Here is a 24,490-nt window from a genome sequence, read left to right as displayed (position 1 = left end):
TGGCTGTCATTACTAAACTGGAAAAATCTTTAAAACTAGTTTTTCTCAAAAACCTTTTTATAAAACGTGACAAAATTTGATGTAAGTACTTGGTAATGAAGGGTTTTCAATTTTATGTATTTGCAAACGATACTGATCCACAGTAAAATATCATTAGTAACAACACTACAAAAAAGTTTAGCCGAGTGGTTTAAAGCGCTCTTCGTTACGGATCACTGCCATCTCACCTCTGTCTGCGGCGGTTCGAGTCTAAGATTCAGCCAATGTGGGCATGTGAGAAAGCTTGCCAGTAGCTTCTTGTGGGTCGGTGGTTCTTTCCGGGGTTTTCCGGGTTCTTCCTCCACCATTAATACTGGCCGCCATGTATAGCCTATCGTGCTGAAAAATGGCGTTAAACCCCACAACAACAACAACAACAACAAAAAAGTTTAAACTTAAAAGCACCCTGGCCTAGAAACCTTTCAGTGGCCATCTTGAAAATGTTTTTATTGCTACAGCTTCTGAATGGAAAGTGCTATTGACATGAGGTTTTCACCAGAAGTCTTCTTGTGGTCTCTAATTGGTCATAAATGAAAATGGAATCAATTTAGATGGCCAGCACAGTGGCCATGTTGAAAATCTTGTTATTGCTACTTCTTCTGAATATTACAATTGAGTTTTCACCAAAAAGACCTTTCATGATGTTTAGTTGATCCTAGAAGGATGGTATTTTATCTGATGTCTAATGTGGCTACAACAGTGGCCATCTGGAAAATAGTGTTACCATTACTACTGAAAAATGGATGGTCATATTATCATGGGGATTTTTACTAAACAAATTCTTATTATGTCTAGTTGTTCCTGATGGTGCCATTTAGACATTCAGTATGCCTGCCATAGTGGCCATCTTGAAAATCTTATCACAATTTCTCCTAAATGATTGGGTATACCAGCATGAGATATTCACGGAAAGATTTCTTGTAATCGTAAATGGTCTTTGGTTGTAAACGAAAATGGTGCCACTCCAACTTAAGACATGACTAGCACAATTTCCATTTTGAAAATCATATTATCACTACCTCTCGCAGCTGGCTGATTATATCAACATGACCACTTGGGCCTCTTGCTGGTTGGAAACCTCTCCATGAATTTTAAATATGAAATTAAGGTAAATGTTCTTGACAGTAAGTGAAGTTAATTTCTGTATGTGTTTTTTGCATTTCATTGTTAGGATTTGGAGAAAATAAGATTCTGTAATATGTAAAGGTTCTTGCTTTGTCCTGACTTTGTTCACTAAGTAGTCGATTTATTAGATATTGAATTTTGTTGTGCAAAAAAAATTGTAAGTGTTAAATTTGTTTATTATAATCTTAAAAATAAACGTATTGATTCTTTTATTTTTTTTACAGAGGTTGCAAGAACCAGACTTCGGGAAGAGGGCACAAAGTACAAATCATTTTTTCAGACATTGTTTCTAGTAGCTAAGGAAGATGGTTATCGTGGATTGTATCGAGGACTTGGAACCCAACTCGTCCGTCAGATTCCAAACACTGCAATAATGATGGCAACTTACGAACTTGTTGTATATTTGCATTCAGGTCCTATTGGAGAGACTTGAGTCCATACCTTGAAAGACATGGTGTGTGTTTCATTAGTCGGCAACACGCTGACCTCATGCGGAGTTCTCAGATTTGTTAATTTCCCAAGATTGAAGATGCCGTGTCCATAATTTGAGGCAGAGTGCAGACAAGGCTGGCAGTTTTGTTACAATAAATTGCCCATATCATTTCAACAGTGTCTTGTATTTGCCTCCAGTAACATTGGTGCTAATGTTGTTTAAATTGTGACTCCATAGAAACTTATATCTGTTTTGTCACCATAAATCAGATTCCACTAGTACCACTGCTGTAATGAAAGAAAATGTTGTAACAGATTTTGTAAAGTAGGACAGTGAAAGATTATTAAGTGTTCTAACGTTGCATTTGATGTGACATCTACATGTGATGTTTCTAATATTATATAAGCTCTTTAATTGTGTTTTTTATTCAGAATGCATTGGTATAAACTGAAGAAATATAATTAAATACTGTCTGGTTGAAATTACTAATCGAACATATTTAGATTGTGAGAATGTTTCAAGAATGTATTTCTAAAAAAAACTCGTAATATTATTGAAGCTTCAGTGTAAAGGCACATGTATTTACAAATTTAGCTGAAACAAGTAAATTCATTTGTTCAAAGGGCCTAAGGTCATTTTTAAGAAAAAATTTCAAAAGTGGGCTAGTGAAGAGTAAAATATTAGCAAGTCAGTGAAAAAGTATCAGAAATTCGGTCTTCCAATTGGAAATGCAGTTTTATGTATCAGTGTATTTGGACCATTTCAAGACTCGTGTGTGACATTTAATTCATTGTTATAGTTTTGAACCTCAGAAGATCCCACTAATTGAAGAAATTACATGAGGACTTCTGAACATTTTTTACCTGTAATTTTGTACTTGATACAAATCAATAGGTCTGCTGACACAGAAGAACTAGTGACTTTGATTTTATAAATATTTTGTATGATCTGTGTTAAGTATATGGAAATGCATTTATATCTAACTGTACAACAATTTAAGGACTAAATATGTATAGTCAATGAGACTGTGATTTAGGGATAATTTGATAATAATCCCCCATGTACAGACCTAGAATTTGTAATGTTACCAGTGGAATGAAAAATGAGTGCTGAGTGAATGAAGAATGAATGTAAATGCGATGCACAATGCATTTTGAATAACATGGAGAGTGTTGATCGAGAATGGTGAATAATAAACATGGACAGAAACAGAGATTTATTTCATGAAGAGATTTGAAATTTAATTCTTTTCATGCATGCTGCTTGATATCCATTGTGGAAATCCCATTCCATGTGATAATCCTAATCTATAATCAAAGTCTTTTCTCTAACAGAATTTCCATTTCCTCACAAGCCATGACGTTGATGTGATGACATCATAACAGTGGTTATAGTTCTCTCTCCTTAAAATTATCTGAAATGAAAAACCCAACTTGATAAATGCATTACCTTTTGTTTCTAAACATGTGAATTGAAAGGAAACAATGGAAACAACACAAAATATGAATTAATGTTTGAGATCATAAAAAATAAATGACACGATCAATAAAATATAAACATAATTGGAGTCCAAATGGGATGCATATGTAAGAAAACTTAACAATGCAGATGAAATGTAGAGTTTGGAAAATTGCCCCTTTTTGGTTTGTCTATATCAAGAAAACATTTGGACTTTTAAAAACTTTCATGCTTATCAATGATGTGATATTTGTATATAGAATTGTTGTTTGGATAATGAGTATATTTAGGATAAGAACAAGCCTTTGTTCTGTGCCCTGTTCAGTTGGTATGCAGGTGTAAAAAGTTATTTTTGTGTTCACTGAATATAAGTATATAGGTGACAGTAATGAGGCAATCCTCCTTGCAAAGGAAATGTTATATCAGCTGCTGTCTACACCATCACAAGTGTTATATGGTATACACATCTGTCCTATATAAGATGGACAAAAAGTAAATCTGTCACTGCCTCACATCATGAGAAGTATTGCAACCATTGATTACCTGCAGTAATATTTCCTTGTTTCTCATGAATATGCATAAACCTACTTAACCAGTCACTGCAAGTGCAAGTAAACTTTTCTTACATTGTTGACCCAGCAATATCATTCATACTGTTCGAATGAGCCAAAGTTTTCCTTCCAAATATAGTCATTATTAATCAATGAAAAAGGCATATTGATGTGTATGAAATTTTTACATTGTGTTGTTATTGAAGTACGTTTATGAAAAATGAAGAAATCTAGTTGCAGGCACACATGTGTGATTTTGATTTTTAATGTACCTTTAACAATTTTTCAGTCATATCGCTTCGACGTCTGCAGTGTGACAGTTTATAGTGATGTCTAGCACTAGGGCATCATGCTGCAGACATGCAGCATCATGTCCCACCCAGCATCATGTCCCACCCAGTCACATTATCCTGACACCAGGCCAACCAGTCCTAACACTAACTGCTTAATGTTGAGCACCTAGAGAGGCAGCTGTTAGTACCATTTTTGTAAGTCTTTGGTATGACTCGACCAGTGTTTAAACCCACGACCTCCCGCATCTGAGGCGGATGCTCTAACCACTCAGGCCACTGGAGTATTCCATGAGTGAAAAGAGCATAGTGTATTCTTTCTCATGGCTTGTAGGCACCCGTGAGTGAAAAGAGCATAGTGTGTTGCTGCCCATGACATGCGATGATGAATATACAAATCGGTAGACTTTCTAGAATCTTGTGTCCATTGGTAAAGCCTATTCATTATCTCATACTGCACGCAGAGAAATTTGTATGACTCTTTTTGAAGTTATTTTCTTGGGTTTTGGTCATGCCAGAAATTGAGAACATTACACAACGTGACATGAATATATTTTACATGACACTTGTACAAGTAAGGAGTGCAGAAATTTAATAATGAGCATTACATTTTTGATAATCAATATGGATCTAGAATAGTGGGACTTTAAAACGCTCCACTTGCAAATAAATAAAAACTACTTATCTTTCGATTTCCATTTAACAAAATTTATGTCCATAATGCTACATGTATAACTTGTTTATGACTTAAATTTATTAAGATGTGTCCAGATTTGCAACTTTTAACCTTGCTTACAACTTAAATCTGTCAAAACATGACCAAGTTTGAATCTCTTGACCATGTTTATGACTTAAATCTGTCAAGACATGTATTGGTTTGCATCTTTTGACCATGAAAAGTTATGAGAAGTAAAAAGATCAAGTTAGAAGTAAAATGTTCAAGTTCACAGGCTTGCAGCTTAAACAGACATTTTGTTTTGCTTAGCTGGTCAGCATAAATAAAATTTTCCAAGACTGCCATCCTGCGAAAGAAGAAAACAATTACATGCCTTATGGGGGGATATAATAACTGAGTTGGTTAGACTGAGATAATGTCGAAGAGATAAGTCAGTGAAATATTTCGGTGTGCCAAACATACACTGCTGCACCTTACACACAATGGTTATAACTAGGTTCACTGTACACTGTCAATACACAATGGCCACAGTAAAGGACTAAATGCTAAACAGTGATGTTACAGAAGGGAATGAATGACAAAGTGAACTGCATTTTATGTTTAAGAAATTACAAATCAATGTCTGCTGAAATGTATCAAAATGGCTTTTATCAATGGATACACAGGATTCAGTCAGGTCCTTAAAAACCTATAATGTGCTTGAATGTTTGGATTGTGAAATCACGGGCATGAAAGTGCTTGAAAATTGTGATGTTAGCTAAAGGTGTGCTTGAAAGTCCTTGAAATTTTAGGTCTCGTCCAGTTGCATAATTTTATTAAACCATTTCAGTCATGTTTATTATTGGCATTAATTGAAACTGAAGAGATCCAAAATTGAAACTAAATTTAGTTTACTTGGAGTGGAGTTGAGAATAACGGGCACATAATGAAGTACAAAAAGAACCCCTTTATTCCACTTAAGGGCTTGAAAGTAAGCATCACTGTTATATTAATGAAAGCAGTACTTAACTTTAATTAAAATACAAGTCATACAGGTCATGTATGCATCATTACTGACTAATTTCTTGATTTTATGGGAGTTACTTTTTAGAATTTTATTACAAGATGCCTTTAAATTTTGATATTCTCTGTATTTTGATTCTCATACATCCGTATTCCTTGGAAGGCAATTATTTACACAACCCAAGAAATACAAAAATGGCAAAATTGGTGTTAAAGTATCTTTTTGGGATGAGATTGACCTAAAGGTGTGATCCAGTACAAAAATTGATTGACATGCGGAATGATGTCAAAGTGAAAGCTGCAGGGGTTGAGAAGATTTGTACCCTGTAATTTGTTATTATTTGACCATCCTCACTTCTTGATACATTTTAGTACCTGCCCATCATAATTTTCATCTGGAAGATTTTTATGATGGCTAAGGTACTGAGCATTCACCAGTCAGGAATGCAGTGTCTTTGGTTAAGCTATGTTAATATCAAATTTTAGAACAGTAATTAATATTTACAATGAGTAAATATGCATACACTACCCCATTGACATGTATTTTACATATGATTCGATGTGATATGTCATAAATGAATTTAATATTTTTTGTGGGTACCAGTTTTCATACTAATTTTTAGGAAGTTTATGGCTGCTACAAACCTCGTACTTAAAAACAGAACAAAATGTTTCCATGGAAAACAGTCGGGCCTCTTCTCAAGTTGAAACACCAGTTACAATGCAACTACTCGCAAAAATAAATACCAATGGAAATCAGTGAGAAGTATCACAGTGAACAACTGTTGATCATACACCTGGAACATCATGCCATGAATCGAAAAATTTAATAATGTTTATGTAATCAAGAATTTATAAAACATGTTAACACATTTTTGTAAAATCCAGCTTGCATCTGTTGGTAAATGATGTTATTTAATGAATTTCAGACATTTCACGTTCAGTGAACACAAATTAAAGATTCTGCCTATAAAAAGTAAAAGTGGTGTCACAGTGACTTGGTGGTTAAATTGCTGCATTTGTGTCTAAAAGGGTACAGGTTCCAATCTACTATTGGATCGGCCTGGGTTGGCAACCGTAATGTGTCCTTTGGCAAGGGGCTTTATACCAGTTGCCATGGCACAAAATAACCCATTTGTGTTGCTGTATCAAAGCCAAACATAATGTTATGGATTTTGCATTGCTCAATAATGTTGCTTGTTGTCATGTTTTTTTTTTATATGATGTGATCTTGTATTTTTTAAGGTGAAAGTTCTTTGATAAACAGTTGATTCACACCAAGCTGTGGGTATGATCATTGTTTTGTGTTTTGAAGTACAGCTAATTGATGTCTTTGTTTTTGTTATGATTATTGAAATATCTGTATAAATTTATACGATTCTTTGCTTTACTTGGCCAGTAACTTACCTTTAATTTGACGTAAATTGTGTAAAAATATTTTATTCTGCGAGAGCTAAAGCTTTCTATGAAATGTTGATAGAATGTTTGCATCTTGTATTATAAATTAAAAACAAAATTCTAAACATTTCATTTGAATTTTCACTTTGCATACAATTGTACCTACTTAGTAAGTTTCATAATTAGTTCATAAATACTTTAATTAAGTCAGTGAAAGGAAGTAATTCATTGAACCTTAATTAGAAAACTCTAAGAAAACAAAAACATCAATAAGCCTGCATTTTATTATGGAGTTCATTTATTGGACAGTAACTCGGTTATGTTTGATTTCTGTTTGCATTTGATATGTCAATGTATGCAGCCATATATAAAGTAATTTAATACAAGCTGTGTGGACTAGAGACTGAATGGTCATTTAGTATTGATGTGGATTAGAGATGTAATAGTCTTTTAGTCTTGTTCATTGCTTGTATAAACCTGAAGTATTTTTAGTTTGCTGATATGAATCCAATTCATTTAGCAGTTCTGCCCTAGTCATAGACAAATATTTTTGAAAACAATATGAATAAAAACCAGTAAAAATAAATTTGAATCGTGTTATTGATTACACCCATTTTCATTACTTTTACCAGTCATAGACCTGACGAGTTTATTGGATGACCTGTTACCTGTCATCCCTCCATCTTTTACAACAAGTTTTGTTATCACTGCTCTCACTAAAGTACTTGGAGTATTACCATGAAGCTTTGCACACACACACACACACACACAAATAAACCACAAGGCTTAGTTGATCAAGGATGAAAAGGGTGCTGCTTGGACATCCAATAGGCCATTAGTAGCCAATTTCAAAATCTTGTCAGTACTCTTAAGGAATCAATAGTCACAGCAGCACGGGATTCATCGTGAAAAGATGTCTAGTCGAGATGGTACTGAGAGAAAGAAAATGGTTCAGTGATATCCAATATGGCCACCAAGGCAACCATCTTGAAAATCTTATTGCTGCTTGTGAATGGACAATAAAATTGATGTGGGAAAAGGTTTCTTATAATACCTGGTTGGCCATAAATGAAAATGATGCAGATCTGACCTCCAATAAAGCACCATCTTAAAAATCGTAACGCTATTCCTCATTGAAGGACGGCCATATCAACCTTGGCTGTTTTATGGAAATAGTTTTTTATGAAGTCAAAATGAAAATGAAAAAACTCTTGATCTGACCTAAATAAAATTGCCACTGCGAGGACCCTGTTGAAAATCCTGTCTATCCGATCCAATTTCTATCACACTAGGAATATGGATTTATATATTCAAAATCTCGTACAGTTTGATGATAAGCAGGAATGCTTATTAATGAGGTCATCTTGACTGATCGGCTGACGTTTTTAACACTTGGGGAGGCCATATTTTTTAAATCAAAATCTGAACAACCTTGTAGTGTAAGCTTCTATCATGACTCGGACGAATTCATTAATAAGTGAGATTCGCGTATATTCTGTGGTGATCTTAAATCGGATTGGCCGTCAGGATGCGATATTTCTTATCTGACTTTGATCAAACTTGAACTATGGGATTATATCAAGGTCTTGGATGGATTCGATGAATGAGATACATACATATTAATGAGGTGATATTGAATCTAATTGGCTGAGGTTTTTTTTACAACTCTGAACCCATATTTCGGATCGGATTTTGATCAAAATCGGAATAGAGGCTGGTATATTAATTTAATAGTTCTTGAATACAATGTTTTCTCAGTTACAGCAGTTGACGTTAAATTTTCCCGACCAAATTCCAATGTTTTTGGTATTCCAAAGGCTTTATTATGACGTTGTTTTATTATAACATTTAATTGGTACGCCTGAGAATATTTGCTCATTTAAAACGTTTTTATCACCTGACCTCCCAAAGTCAGATAAACAATGGAGGTTATTTAAATAACAAAGGAACCGGGAATCAAAAGCGCGATAATCACACGCAACGTTCTCTCTAAGTGAATGGTAGATGCGCGCTGCATTGTGCAAGCATTACGGTGACATTAATGTTGGATAGAATATTTGGTAATTTTAATCTGCTGCGCGGAGATGTCTGAGCAGCTGCGCGGCCACACGCGTGCGCATCTTAGAGGGAACGTTGATCACACATCATTCATAATCAATAAATAATAAACCTTAAGAGAGACACCAGGTAGTAAAGGCGTGATAATCACACCTAGTTCATAGACGTTACTTTAGAATAACCGGTTGTTTGCCTAATAAATGTAATTAAAGCATAAAAAGAAATGTTTATGTTCTTAATTTCTGACTAAGTGATTTAGAAATAAACTTGTGCTATCGTTCGATACGTGTATGTTGACTAATTGACTAAAGCTTGAAGAAAATCTCTCGTTTCATTTTTAATTATAACTGTTGTGAACTTGACTGAAAATTTGCCGTCAGAAAAAAAAGAAGAAATGTCTCGTTAGTAAAAACAAATTACAAATAAAAATATGAACCATTTTGTATCTCAAAGTGCCTACGTGCTATGATCCAAAGATAGCTTGCGAACCATAACAAAATGAATTGGACTTGAATTAAATGTACTGTCCGCAATCAAAGCTAATGACACGTGAAATTAGTGTTCGCTAGGAAGCAACCGAGTTATTGAACATTTTCTTTTTCACATGAACAATATTTGATTTACCCGCTTGTAGATGAACATGTATGTCGACACTTTTATCGGATGGTAACGGTTTATTATTTCTTCTTGCTATGACAACATGTATTTATACAAATGTGTTTTTGAAAATTTGGTTACTATAGCATACGAGTTCTGAAAGTAATCATATCAGACTAAATCGTTTACGGCAAGTATGTCTTACGTCGATAAATGGGATGCGTACATAACGATTTGGTCCTTCTGCGGGTCTGGGGGTTGAATAATATGTCTGATGCATCCTCTTTTCATGTCGTAAGAGGTGAGTGCGCGGAGGCAACCTATTGACAGTGGGTTGCGACCCGTGTCTAGGGAGAAAATTATTCCTTTTAGTTGAGTGACCAATGAATGGCTTCCCCGATTCACTGCTTTGGCCTCTACGTTTTACTAGAAGGGGGTCGTTGAGATGGGCCTAGTCTCGGCTTGTTACGTCGAGCCATTGGAGGTCTTCTTAATTTGCTTCTCTCACATTATCTTTTTAATACTTTAACTTTTTCCATGTATCGCTCCTGATACCATCGCTGCTCCTGCAGCTTACTCATTTGTTGTTCCATCTTAGTAGACTTCCCGAAAGGCTGTGGCTTGACGGGTCAATCGGGAAGTATCTTTGTCTGCTGAGTATACCATCTGTGTCTCCCTGGCATTTAATAAGTGTCCCCTTGTTGGGCACCGTAGTGGGTGAGTGAGTACAGGTGATGAATATAAAACAAAACATTATGGAAAATCCAAAATAAAAAAATAAAAAAAATAACAAAAATCAGCTTAAAAGAATGAAACATTTATTAGATTCTGACGATGGACCATCTGGCATGAAATCGTTTCCACGCTTCATGGTCATCCAGTCAGAACGGCCGCTTGCCATACTATCATCATTTGTAATCGAAAAGACTATACTTTGTCTTGTCGGTACACCAAAAAGATTTTTTTTTAATTAAATAAAACCCCTTAAAATCAGGTAGTTTGCTTGTGGAGTGTGAGCGAAGAGGACAGACTGAAAATAATTAAGACTTTCTTTGTTAAACTAGTAATCTCGTTAGCTAACCCATTACTGAGTTCATCCAAGAGCGCGATTCGCTGCCGTGACTTGGCGGGAGAATTTCATCGAAGGCGCGAAGCACCAATGTGTCACTGCCATTGGTCGAATCTGTATTAAAGGTGACGGAAACTTACAGGAAAACAAATACTATTTTACGTACGTTCAATACACCAACACTATCCAAGTTAGTAAAAGTCGGATTTTTCCAGGTCAAAGTTGTGGTATTCATACAAAATCTTTTTCGATGTTTCAAGTGTCAGACTATAGTCACCACGAAGACAGATGCTCCAAATACCAGTGTGTGGTCGATGCAGCGACTCTTCCCATCGAGAACCCGAGCGTAAAGCCACACAACATTATATAAACTGTGGAAATGAGCACCACGCTGACTCAGAAGACTGCGAAACCTGGACACAGGTGAAGGAAATCCAAATGGTGAAATACACCTCAATTATCTTCATTCCAGAGGCCAGAAAGATGTTAGAATCAAGAACATCCATACATGGTTCAACCTTCTCAACTATAGTAAATTCCAACCTGAAGTTAAAGGAGGCACAGTCCCAAACAGATCTACCTGATACAACAACACTTTCAAATATTTCACATTATAAACCTCAGAAAAACGTAATCTCCACACATTTATTTATGCCCCAACACCAAAATCATACAAAAAATAGAACCCTAACAGGTAGCACAAGGGGTCTGATGACCCTATACAGTTGTATAATAGGTTTGGCGACCTAGAATGCAAAGAACTGCTCCATGTATTCTAAGCAGCTACAGACCTTCGAACCAAAAATGTCACCCCGTTCTTCTTTCTGATAAATAAAAAGCACATAGAAGATTTCCCTTGCGAAGAGTCTAACCTAATTACTACACCATCTCTTCCTTTAATTCAGAATGAAGCACTCCATCATACAATGGAATTGACGAGGACTTAAACAAACGACATAGGCATTCTTCTGCTTTTGCGTGAACATGATCCTGCCGCGTTGTGTCTGCAGGAAACCTTTTAGAAAGATACAAACAGCATTACACTTAAAAATTACTCCTTTTTAAACACCTACCCTAAAAACGTTCGCAGTGTCTCAGGAGGAGATTCCATTGTTGTGAACAATAGGTGCTATCATAATGCCATTCCTTTAAGCACCAATTTACAAGCTATTGCTGTAAGCATCGCTCTTCATTCAGCCATTAGACTTTGTTCCATTTATGTACCACCAAAATCCAACTTGCAACCAAATGAATCAGACAGACTTATTCAACAGCTGGATACCCAATTTGTTCTACTCGGGCAATTCAATGCCCATAACATTTTATGTGGCTCAAATAATAATAAGAATGAGGACTTTGTATAGCGCCTAATCTTTAGAAGCTCTAAGCGCTTTACAACATTAGACAACACATATAACATAAAAAACATATATAATATTATTACAAAATTAAAAAACATAAAAAAAAAACAAACTGAAAATATTTAAGGTAGGGAATATTACTAGGTCTTTAAGTTTGTTCTTGCAGTCGAAACAAGTGAGTTTTAAGAGCACTCTTGAATGGGATCACTGTCCTTGTGTCTAAGTTCAGTGGGCAATTCATTTCACGTTGCTGGGCCCTGATATGCAAACGAACGTTGTCCATATGGCTTCGTTTTCGTAGTGGGAATAATGAGTATACGATTCTCAGAAGAGGAGCGTAAGTATCTTGCTGGTGTGTACACATGGGTGAGGTCGGATAGGTATGTTGGACTGGCGTCCGTCAGTGAACCGTAGCACAGAGAACAAATTTTGTGTTTGATTCTGGATACAGAGTAGCGGGGAGGTGTGCTCTGATAGTGGTACTCTAAGTATGATCCGAGCAGCTGTGTTTTGAACTTTTTTAAGTTACTGAAGTAGATATTGAGATGAACCAGACATAACTGAGTTACAATAATCCAGTCTTGAAAGTACTAATGAACATAAAAGTGTTTTAGTGGCATCAACTTAAAGATATTTGCATAAATAGAAAATTGCATAAAGGAATGAGTACATATATATGCAACGATCTGGCAATTTGTTCTCCATCTCTGCATTTGGATTATGACTGGAATGTTGCTGATGCACATCAGAGACCACTTCCCAGTCTCCCTGAAGAACAGTAACTCTGCCATCGATGAGTCAGTTCCAAGCTAGAATTTAAAGTAGGTCGACTGGGCCAAGTTGGACAGACTGTAAAACTAGACTTAACATAAATACCTTTTTAAACGTCAATGATCCTGTTCAACATTTTGCACTTATTTTACTCGAGATTCTTGAAGAATCCATTCCTACGTCCTTGCCTGACTCTAAATGAACTCAGAACGCACGGTTCACTAAAGACCGTAGGGAAGCCATTAGACAACGCCAAGAAGCATCGAGAAAATTTAAGAATTGTCCAACGCCCGAAAATTTAAATAGATATGGCATATTTCGGGATAAGGCTCTCTGCGCAATTAAAGAATGTAAAAGAGCACAATGGAAAAAATTAAATTTCTTCTTTAAACTCTCGTTACTCTCTAAAGAAAGTATGGGACACCGTCTGCAAAATAAATGGCACGGGAAACAACAACTGTTTTCGTCATCTAACAAAAACAATAAAAACTTCCATTTCAAACATAACATGGCAAATTTACTTGCTAATAGCTTTTATAAAAATTCACCATCATCTCATGAACTGCCAGTTGTTGAAATACCTACCAGAAAACCCATTAATAGCTCGTTTGGAAATTTTCAATAGTTTATCTACCACTGGTAATATATTAAAATCCTTGGAAAGAGTCTATAGTAATACCTAAACCCAACCAGGTAAGGATAGCACAAAACCTATCAACTACTTTCTTCTGTCTTTTTGCATTGACGAGCTGTTTGTATAAAACGATTGAACGAATGATCAATGCGAGGACTTTTTTGATAGTTTGAGACGGACAATTTAATATGTCCATCAATTACATACAAATTAATGGCAATTTGTAACAAAATGTAAACACGATTAAAAATTGATGTACTGTCAATGGTATAAAAGTCATCAAAATCAAAACCAGCATGCAAGTATTTCTGTCAGCTACGAAGACAACACGACGAGAATGAAGTTACACTTGTTGGAACACCATAGACCTACTGGTGGTTGAGGAAACAAAATTGCTAGGTATTGTTTTCGACAATAACTAACCTTCATTCCACGCATTACGAAATGGAAAGCACAGTGAGTGTGGTGCTTATAGTACTAATTTTAGTACTCCTACTTCTTGCACGGCGTACTAACATGAGACTGTGTATCAATGCAGACTTCGGTTGATACACACCCGGAGCTTTTTCAGCCCACTACCAATAATTCTGAACATGTTACTGAAATAAATTAAATTAACTGCATATCATTGTAGAAATATGTGAAAAATATCGTTTGTATTCTTAATCCGATATTTTGTTTTAGAGCGCCCGCCACATTACTTGAGCTGATAACTATTTCCATTTTTAGCATCATTTTTTGTGTGCCGTATTAGGATATTACTGCCTTATTTGGAAACGTGAAAAGATCGTAGCAAATATGGTATACCTGAATAACGTATCGTAGAGTATCCATATATCGTGGCATAGCAAACCTTAGCTGGAAAAGGAATTACCGCGAGAATCTCTTGTTACCTGTCACGGTTTAAAAAGTTCAGCTTGCGTAAACATATCAATATAATTTACCTGATATAAGCTTAATTAATAACTTTATCATTAACCAAATTTCTTGATAAACGTTACTCTACTTAGATAGTAGATTTTAACTTCATTGATCTTTTTGTCTTTGATTATTTAGTTTTATTTGCTCCATTGTAAGATATACAGAATCATATCGAAGCCTCGACCACGTTGAGGCTTCAACATCGTAGCTAGACCTCTGACAGAAATGCTTCTTTCAACCGCTATAGAACGTGTATGCGATCCAAACTGGACTATAATTGTGTTGGTTATGATTCATCTAGAAAGTCATACTTAAAGATGCTTGACTCAACTCACCATCAAGCTATACGAATCGATTTGGGAGCATTTAGGACATTCCCACGCGAAAACCCTTTGGCTGAAACGAATGAGCCATTTCCATCATATCGTAGGGTAATATTATCTGCACATTATGGCCCATGCTCATTAAGACCAACCTTATTAACCCTGCTTTAATGTCCATTTTCCAAGCCAAATACCAAAATAAACCGAATTACATACATACCTCTGGCATTAGAACATCATCCAACCTGGACAGTACACAAATCGACCTTTCAGAAATCCAAAAGTCTTTTATTTTTGTAACACACTCCTGGCTTTTTAAACAATCAAAAGTACATTTTACGCTGCATGAAGGAAATAAACGATCAGAGGCAAATCCTTCTATTTTTCATAACTCCCACAAGGAACTTCTCTCCAAATTTAAGAACTATGTAATGAAATGGACACTGATTATTCAAAGGATGACGAAAAGGTGGCTGCAGCCTTCATTAGTGGAAGTGACACTAAAAAAGGTTCGCTTTTTCAGATGGTGGATCGATTTCTTCAGCCGAAATCAGGGCCAAGGAATTGTTCTGAAATATATCGAAACGACCCTCAGATTTTAAACACTACCAACTTCTCTGATGCACTATCAATACATCAGTCACCACACAAGTTAGAAAACCCATCAATGACCAATATTTTCATTAAACATATCGAGCCGTGTACCACTCATAATGTAGTAAATGAAAAAGCAGACAGCACTTCTTAAACAGCAATAGCTCTAAAACCACCTGATTTTAAAATATCATGCACTGATTTTAAGCCTGGTATAAAAAAAATCCTTATTTAGTATGTGGCAGTTATCATGGAATGATGCTGTCAATAACAAGCTCCGTGTGATCAAACCTACCTAAAGTAAATGGGCTCTTTACGACATAATCCATCTGTTGGGTTGAGGTAGTCATTGCAAGAATTAGAATGGTCTTTTTTTATATAACCCAATCCTACATATTAAAGGGTGAAGACCCATCCGAGTTACTTGCGATAAACCCTTCACCATGAAGCACTTTATGATTGATTTCTTTTGATCTCCAACCTACACGCGATTATTACTACAATGTTGAGCACATGAAGAAACTTTATGGTGTGGTAAATGTGTCGTGTATTTAAATGTCTTGAAAAAGTGAACACTGAATCTAAAATATTGCTTGTGTACAACCATATTTCCTTTGAGTATTTTTAACCAAAATGTTTTTGTTTTATTATCTAATTACCCTTTATGCACACCATTTACATCCCCCATTGATCAGGAATCTTCATATATTTTCATCATATAGTTACTGTGTTTTTCTTACTTTCATCGCCTTTTGTTAATGAACCTTGTCGAGACATATTTGTTTTTGAAAAATTATATAACCTTTTCTTGTGGCACTATACATCCTTTCAGTACTGGTGCGTCGTAAAATCCAACCAACCATAAACATTTGGGAAAAAGCCCCTGGTAAATTAGGAAATAACATGTCTTGGTTATAACGTTTAAAGAAGTCAGTCTACCATGAAATATTATAAACAATCTTTACTGTATATGTTCATATCTTTAAAAGTTTTGGAACGTGAGTAAAATGAAGGTGACCAATCATCAAATAACGGCTTATATGATGATGATATCGCACAGATAAATAATATGTGTGATCCATACATATTGATGAGGCAATCATGCATGTGATTGGGACGGCTTCTTACCACCTTAGAGACTGTAATTTTAATCCCCGATTTAACCAATCTTGGTACATGCGCTAACACATTAATATTTTCTAGGAGTTGGACGATTACATCATTAGTATCCTACTAACATCCCGTTTGCAATTTTAGGACGTGATCTCACATTTAACATAGATATATATTTTACCACTCTAGAGATTGTAATTTTGAAAAGATTTTGACGAGACTTGGTACATAGGCTTATGTCATCAAGCTCTTGGTTGAATATGATTTTACGAGTGAAATGCATCCATATTAATAAAGTGACCTTTAATTTGATTGGCTGAACTTGTCAATAATCGAGCAACTACGTTTCTGATCAGATTCTGACCAAGCTTGTTAAATAGTCTTAAATTATAATATCAGTTAGTTTATGAGAAATATTTACACATATTAATGAGATAATCTTGCACCTGATTGCCTGAGTTTGTTTCCATTCTGGAGACAAAAATTCCAATCTGTTTATGTTATGATTGTGCCGATTATATGATAAGTGAGCTCATCACGTATTAAAGAGATAACGCATTGCATCTGACTGGCTGAGCTTGTTACCTCTCTTCCATTTCAGTAGGTCAATATGATTGATATTTAATACTCCAGAAAGACCGCTCCGGTGGCCAAGTGGTTAGAGCGTCCGCCTCGGATACGGGAGGTCGTGGGTTCGATCCCCGGCCGAGTCATACCAAAGACTTCAAAAATGGGACTAACAGCTGCCTCGCTTGGCGCTCAGCATTAAGAGGTTAGTGTTAGGAATGGTCGGCCTGGTGTCAGGATAATGTGACTGGGAAAGACATTAGGCTACATGTCTGCGGCATGATGCCCCAGTTCTAGACATCACTATAAACTGCCACATTGCAGGCATCGTAGCGATATGACTGAAAAATTGTTAAAGCTACGTTAAAAATCCAAATCACATCACATCACATACTCCAGAAAGAGTTATCCTGACATGTCTGACCATTAGCTTTGTTTGGTCTAAATACTTAATATGTATGTACATTCTTAAGCGGGATTTCTGCACAAACACTCTAAACTTGGTCACTGTGATTTATATTCCGCTTAAGGCAGACTATTTGCATGCAGTGTTTAGTTTATAGAAGAAAAGGCTCCTGTATTTATCCTACATGAGGATCTGAAATCTGAGACTACTGAATTACCGTATTAATAAAGGAAGGAACGTATTAACAAAGATACGGAAACAGAGCATATTGCATATTGCCTTATTAACATAGGATCTGGAAGATGAGACTGTTAAATGACTTTGCTAAAATAGGACTCGGAAGCTGAGCCGATTGACTCACCTAATCAGCATAGAATTTTGAAGCTGAGCCTGGTGAATCACCTTATTGACATATGGTTTGGAAGCTGAGACTGGTGAATCACCGTATGAACATAGGATTTGGTAGCTGAACCCGGTGAATCACCGTTTTGACATATGATTTGGAAGCTGAGCCTGGTGAGTAACCATTGACATATGATTTGGTAGCTGAGCCTGGTGAATCACTGTATTGACGTAGGATTTGGTAGCCGAGCCTGATTCACAGACATAGTATTTGTTAGCTGAGCCTGGTGAATCACCGTATTGACATAGGATTTGGTAGCTGAGCCTGGTGAATCACTGTATTGACATCGGATCTGGAAGCTGAGCCTGATGAATCACCGTATTGACATATGATTTGGTAGCTAAGCCTGGTGGATCACCGTATTGAGATAGGATTTGGGAGCTGAGCCTGGCGAATCACCGTATTGACATATGATTTGAAAGCTGAGCCTGGTGAATCACCGTATTGACATAGGTTAGCCTACTGGAAGCTGAACCTGGTGAATCACCGTATTGACATAGGATTTGGTAGCTGAGCCTGGAGAATCACCTTATTGACATAGGATCTGGAAGCTGAGCCTGGCGAATAGCCACTGACATAGGATTTGGTAGCTGAGCCTGGTGAATCACTGTACTGACGTAAGGTTTGGTAGCCGAGCCTGATTCACAGACATTTTTTGTTGTTGAGTTTAATTATAGTGGCGTGCGCACAATTGTGCATGTGCCACTTTTTTTCTGACTGCACCGCAGCCTGCTAGTTGTTCCTGGGGAAGGGGATGGTGCCACCTCCCCAAGGCTTTTATGGATTCAAGGAACCCTGATAGTTTGGCCTCAATCTGTGGGTCCATAAAGGTCCCTACAGTTGAATGGTTGGCTGTCATTAGTGGGAAGGAGAGCTCGGGAACGGTCCTGCTTGCTTTACATCGCTGGTTTCTTGTTGCATTTGCCTGGTGTTTCTTGCAAATTTTTTAAATTTTTTTTTCTTCTTCAAAATGTTTTAAAAGGAGGGGGGGATGTTCTATGCTGTTTATAGAGGTTCTTAGTAGAAATCATGTATGAAGAGATATTTTCAAGGTTATTATGGTATTACTAGTCGAGGTGTTTACGGTGTGTTTCCTACGTTATGTTATTTATAGGTTTTTAGATATTACCTCTTTAAGTTATTTACTAATTAATGATTTTAGAGATTGAATGTTATTTATACTTTATTTAACAAGAGACCGGAGTCCTAGCCGATTACACGGTTCGTTAAGGACATCTAGGACCGGAATCCTAGCTGATTACTCGGTTCGTTAAGGACATCTAGGACATCCGACTTTGCGGTTTCCTTAGTTTTTTATAGGTACTTCGTAAGTGAATTATTTATTAATACTTTTATAAAATTGAATGATATGTTATGGGTTTTTATGTGGTGGCTTCTAAATTTATTTAGCTAGTTACTGGGTCTTTTGGTTTTGTGGGGATAGTAATTATATTTTGTTCCTAAGTCCTGCTGAGTCTATGAATTGATTTATATTTTTATATGCTGATTGTTTATTTTTATTAGAGTCCATAAGTAACTCTGGGTATGTGTGTGGTGATCCAATCTCTTTTTGGTTTCTGATAAATATTTTCCGAGCGGGATGATATTTTGGGCATATATTGAATACGTGGTGTAGATCTTCGGTGGTGTGGCAGTTAAAGCAGTTAATGGTTGCTGGTTTGGGTCCTATAAACCTTCCAAAACTGCTTGCTAGTTTAGTTTTTCCAGTTATTATCCTGTTTATGGTTTTCTGTTCTAAATAGGTACCCTTAGGTAGCTGTATGTTCCTATCTACGTTTGTTTGGGTTTCATGGTGCTTTTTACCTTTTGTGGAGGAGTTCCAAAAATCTTGCCATGTTTGGTCTATATATGTTTGTGCGAAGCTTATTGCTTCTGTAGAGCTATAGTTAAGCTTGATAGAGTTTTGATCTCCTAGTTTGGTTTTTGCAACTTTGTCTGCTGTTTCGTTGCCAGAGATTCCAGTGTGCGACGGTATCCACATGAGCTCGACTAATTGATGTGCTGTGGTGATATCGTCGATTAATTGGCATGCTCTGTCGAGGAATTGTTTAATAGAGTGTGTATTGCGATTAGGATCGATTTGATAACGCTTAGGGAATCGCTTATAATGACTGCTTTAGGTATTTGGTTGTCTTTGATCCATTGTAGTGATTCAAGTATAGTCCAGAATTCAGTGGTGTAAATGGAGCAATAGTCAGGTAATCTGGATCCCGTTTGTATATTGAATTCAGGGATGACTATTGCTGCTGTTGTTCTTGGTGGGTTGTTTGTTTTTGATCCATCGGTATATATTTTAACATAGTCCGGGTATTTTTGGTTTATTTCGTTTACCTCTACAGGTTTTAGTAAGTTTTCTTGTCCTTCTTTATTGCCTAATTTGGTAGCTTCAATGTTAATCCTTGGTGGTTTTTGTAACCATGGTGATTTGTTCTGGTCTGTATTGTTTGTTACCTGTTTTTTTAGTAGAGGTATCTTTTCTCTTAGTTCAAGGATTACTTTGCCACTTGGTGTGATGGGTATGATTTTGGGTTTGAAGACCACTTTACACTTATTTATAGCTATTTTGGTGGGATGGTTGTCTGGGTGGGTATCTAATCGAATGGAGTATCGGAGGAGCAGTTCTTGCCTACGTAATTTTAAGGGTAGTTCTCCTGTTAGTGTTTGTAATTCTTCTAATGATGTTAAGGGGAGTGTTCCTGTGCATAATAGTAAGGCTTTTCTCTGGATAGTGTCAAGTTTTTGTAGTACAGGTTGCTTAGCCGAGTTATATGCTTGGCAACCGTAATCCAGTTTTGATCTAATTAGGCTTTTATATATCGTGAGGAGGGTTTTCTGGTTGGATCCCCAGTCAGTCCCTGTGATGTTCCTGAGTAAATTGAGATCTTTGTTACAATTCTGGGTGAGTTGTTCAATGTGCTGTTTCCATGTGAGGTGGTTGTCAAAGAACATTCCTAGGAATTTTACTGCTGTTACGTATTTGATTAATTGATTTTGTATATAGAAATTTGGATAGACTAGGTTGTTATTTCGTTTGGGGGTGAATATGATTGCCACAGTTTTTTCATGAGATATTTTGAAACCCCATTTGTCCGCCCATCTCCCTATGTTGTCTAGGCTCTGCTGGATTTCTTTAACTACTGTGTTATTGGCAGGATTTCCATTCCTCCATATGCCACTATCATCTGCAAATTGTGACAAGTTTATTTTTGCGGAGGCTGCATTGAGGTCAAGGTCGTTTACCATTAGGTTAAACAGTAAGGGACTTATTACACTGCCTTGCGGTGTTCCATTTTCAAGTGAAAATTCTTCCGAATTCACAGACATAGTATTTGTTAGCTGAGCCTGGTGAATCACTGTGTTGACGTAGGATTTGGTAGCCCAGCCTGATTCACAGACATAGTATTTGTTAGCTGAGCCTAGTGAATCACCATTGACATATGATTTGGTAGCTGCTCCTGGTGAATCACTGCATTGACATATGATTTGGTAGCCGAGCCTGATTCACAGACATATTATTTGTTAGCTGAGCCTGTTGAATTACCGTATTGAAATATGATCTGGAAGCTGAGCCTGGTGAATCACCGTATTGACATATGATTTGGTAGCTGAGCCTGGTGAATCACCGTATTGACATAGGATTTGGTAGCTGAGCCTGGTGAATCACCTTAGTGACATGATTTGGTAGCTGAGCCTGGTGAATCACCTTAGTGACATAGGATTTGGTAGCTGAGCCTGGTGAATCACCTTAATGACATAGGATGGAAGCTAAGCTTGTTGAATCACATTATTCATATAAAAGTAATAATCATGAGCATTCACAGCTCATGACTCAAAATGTCAAATTGATGTTACAATTGATACTATTGAAATAAAAGACTCGTTGCCGTCCTTTCATTATGTGACACGATGCTAATCTTTTAATAAACTCTTGAGTTTCTGTTTGGAAATGTGCGCTATAATGGCTGTCCTGCCTGAACTACAGACAAGACATGAGAGATTTTCAATTTACTTGGATTTCCTGACCAACCGTTATTTTTCTTCCCACCAAGGACATGCCAAGAGCTTTTCAGTTTACATGTACATGTACTTTGATGTTCTGACCTAAGTTAAAATGATGCCATTTTGACGTCTAATATGTCCACCACTGTATCCGTCTTGAAAATATTTAAATCGCTACTTCTCATGAATGGATGATAATATCAACATGGCTTTTCACTAAAAGTCGTCTTATGGTGTCTATTTGGCTTTTAATGAAAACGGGACTCCGATCTCACTTCCAATATGGCTACCATTCAAAACATTTTGTGCTTGTTATTTATCCTGAATGGAAAGTATTATCAACATGGGGTTTTGCTAAAAGGCCATGATTTCTAGTTAGTATCAAAAGAAAATGGTGCCAGTTTCAACTCAATATGGTCGCCGTGGCATCCATCTCTAAAATCTTGTGATCTGGACTTCTCCTGAATGAATGGATTTTCACTTACGATGTCTGTTGATGCTAACTGAAAATGATGCCGATTGCGCATCACACTCAGGTGGCCATCACTACTCCTCCTACATGATTGGTCATATCAACATGTGGTTTCCGGTAAAAGACTTCCTAAAATATCGTGTTGGTCCTAACTGAAAATGGTGCTGATCTAAAGTCCACTATGGCAGGCATCTTGAAGCTCTTGTTATCATTATTCCTCCTAAATGGTCATATCAATATTGGGGTCACTAAAAGTCTTCTTATGATGTCCAATTGGTGCTAAGTAAAAATGGTGCCGATCTGACATCCCTCATCATAAATATCATCTATCAAGTCATTTAGAACATACTTTTCCATGGCACTGTTAATTGTGACTTGCATTGTGTGTGAAAGGAGTCTCTTGATCTCATTTTTTGTCATTGTCTTCTACACTTTGATGAGGTGTATCTGGGTCAACATGGATTTGGAGAGAGGGATGTGTTAGTGGTATTTATATTTAGGCATGATGTTTCTTGTGCCTGCCTGTACAGGTAAAGGTGCAAATAAGTGGGGACTTGCTTGGCTGGCATTACTTGGAATTTCATTATCTTCATTAGTGGCATTGTCTTCTACAATTATGAAGTATTCGGCTGGCGAGTTTGTAGCTAAGAATGGCTGCAGTGACATTATTCTGTTGCTAGATCTATTGTTTATGTTTTCACACATTTCAAGATATTCATTTTAAATCCAAGCCAAACATTCATTGTCCTGAATTAAAAAGGTATTAGTTGATTGGAGTTTAGTACAAGTAACTTTATTTTTCATGTGAAGTAGTGATTTTGTACACGTGCTCATGTGCTCTCAGTATTTGTAGTGTTGGAAATTAGTCATAGGTTCATTCATTTGCTTCACTGGTGAATTGATGCTGTCATTGTTAGTAATACTGTCTTGATTTTCTGGGATTGCCTTTCTGTATAAATTTAATATTCTCTTTGGTAAATCCAGGAAACTCGAAGCGACTGGATCCTTTGAAAAGTTTCTGCAGTATTGACATTGTTAGTTCTATTGGTTATAGACTTTAATAGCTTATGGGATAGTCCATCCTCCATCTGTTTGCTAGCAGAATTTTGTTGTTGTTGTTTTATTTAGTCTTTTTTATTTTTTTTTTATAGATAATCCTCCTAAACTACTTGCAGGATTGTCTTAAAACTTTACACACACACACACACACAGACACACACACCATGATCTTGTTGGTCCTAAATGTATATCACCTTGTTCTGGACATCAGATAGGGCCACCACATTGACCGTCTTGAAAACATTACCACTTCTACTGCTCAATGTTGTCATATCAACTTGGAGATTCCAGTAAAAGACTTCAAGTTGGTCTGCAATGAAAATGGTGCTGATGTGATGTCCAATATGGCCACCACTGCTGCCATCTTTAAAATCTTGTTATTGCTACTCCTCCAGAATAGACGGTCATTTTACCATAAACATGGGATATTCCCTAAAAGACTTCTTACTTCTTGTTGGTCCTTAATAAAAATGGTGCCAATCTGACATGCAATATTGCAGTCATCATTAAAAAAAATTGTCACAACTCTACTTGTTCAGGAAGTCATATCGTGGGGTTTTCACCAGAAGGCTTCTTATCATGTCCACTGTGTTCCAATGAAAATGGTGCTGCTCTGACATCCAATATAGCCACCATGGCAGTCATCGTATTACTGCTACTCCTTCTTGAAAATATATTACCTGTGCTCCCATGGAAAGCAATGGCTATGTCAACAAGGGGTTATTACCAACAAGCTTTTTATAACACCTAGTTGATCCTAAATGGCCAACACAAAGAATGTCTTCTTTGTTGTCACTACTTCCCTTGAATGGATAATCATTATTACATGGGCTTTTCACAAAAACACTTCTGATGATGTATACTTTCTCTTGTATGAAACTGATGCCAAGCTGGCATCCAGTATATGTACCACTGCATCTAATTTGAAAATCTTGTTAACACTAATGAATATCATGATTGATTTAACACCTGACAGTTAAAATGGAAGAAAATGGTCCTATCTTGGAATCATGGAAAATCTTTTTGCCCATTAGTGCCTCAGTCCCTTAGTTTAATCTGAACTGAGTTTTTCAATTTACTTTGGTTTTCTGACCAACACACATTTTCCGGTCATCAGCATTGATGTAACAGGACTTTTGTTGTTGTTATT

The 24,490-nt window shown here is 36.5% G+C and overlaps 1 protein-coding gene across 1 annotated transcript in view; it reads left to right on the top strand.

Annotated features, from left to right (window-relative positions):
* The window catches only part of LOC149774450 (solute carrier family 25 member 36-like), a 45,544-nt gene extending 37,986 nt beyond the window's left edge, over positions 1-7,558 (top strand). Inside the window, exon 7 of the mRNA XM_089945198.1 lies at positions 1,389-7,558. Coding sequence (XP_089801324.1) covers positions 1,389-1,597 — 209 coding nt within the window. The 3' untranslated portion in view covers positions 1,598-7,558. The remainder of the gene's footprint in view (positions 1-1,388) is intronic.
* Positions 7,559-24,490: the final 16,932 nt, after the last annotated feature.

This window comes from Sinohyriopsis cumingii, unplaced genomic scaffold, assembly GCF_028554795.1.
Source record: "Sinohyriopsis cumingii isolate HCF-2022 unplaced genomic scaffold, ASM2855479v2 utg000229l, whole genome shotgun sequence".
NCBI classification, from domain to species: Eukaryota; Metazoa; Mollusca; class Bivalvia; order Unionida; family Unionidae; genus Sinohyriopsis; species Sinohyriopsis cumingii.
This window is presented reverse-complemented; position numbering and strand designations above follow the sequence as displayed.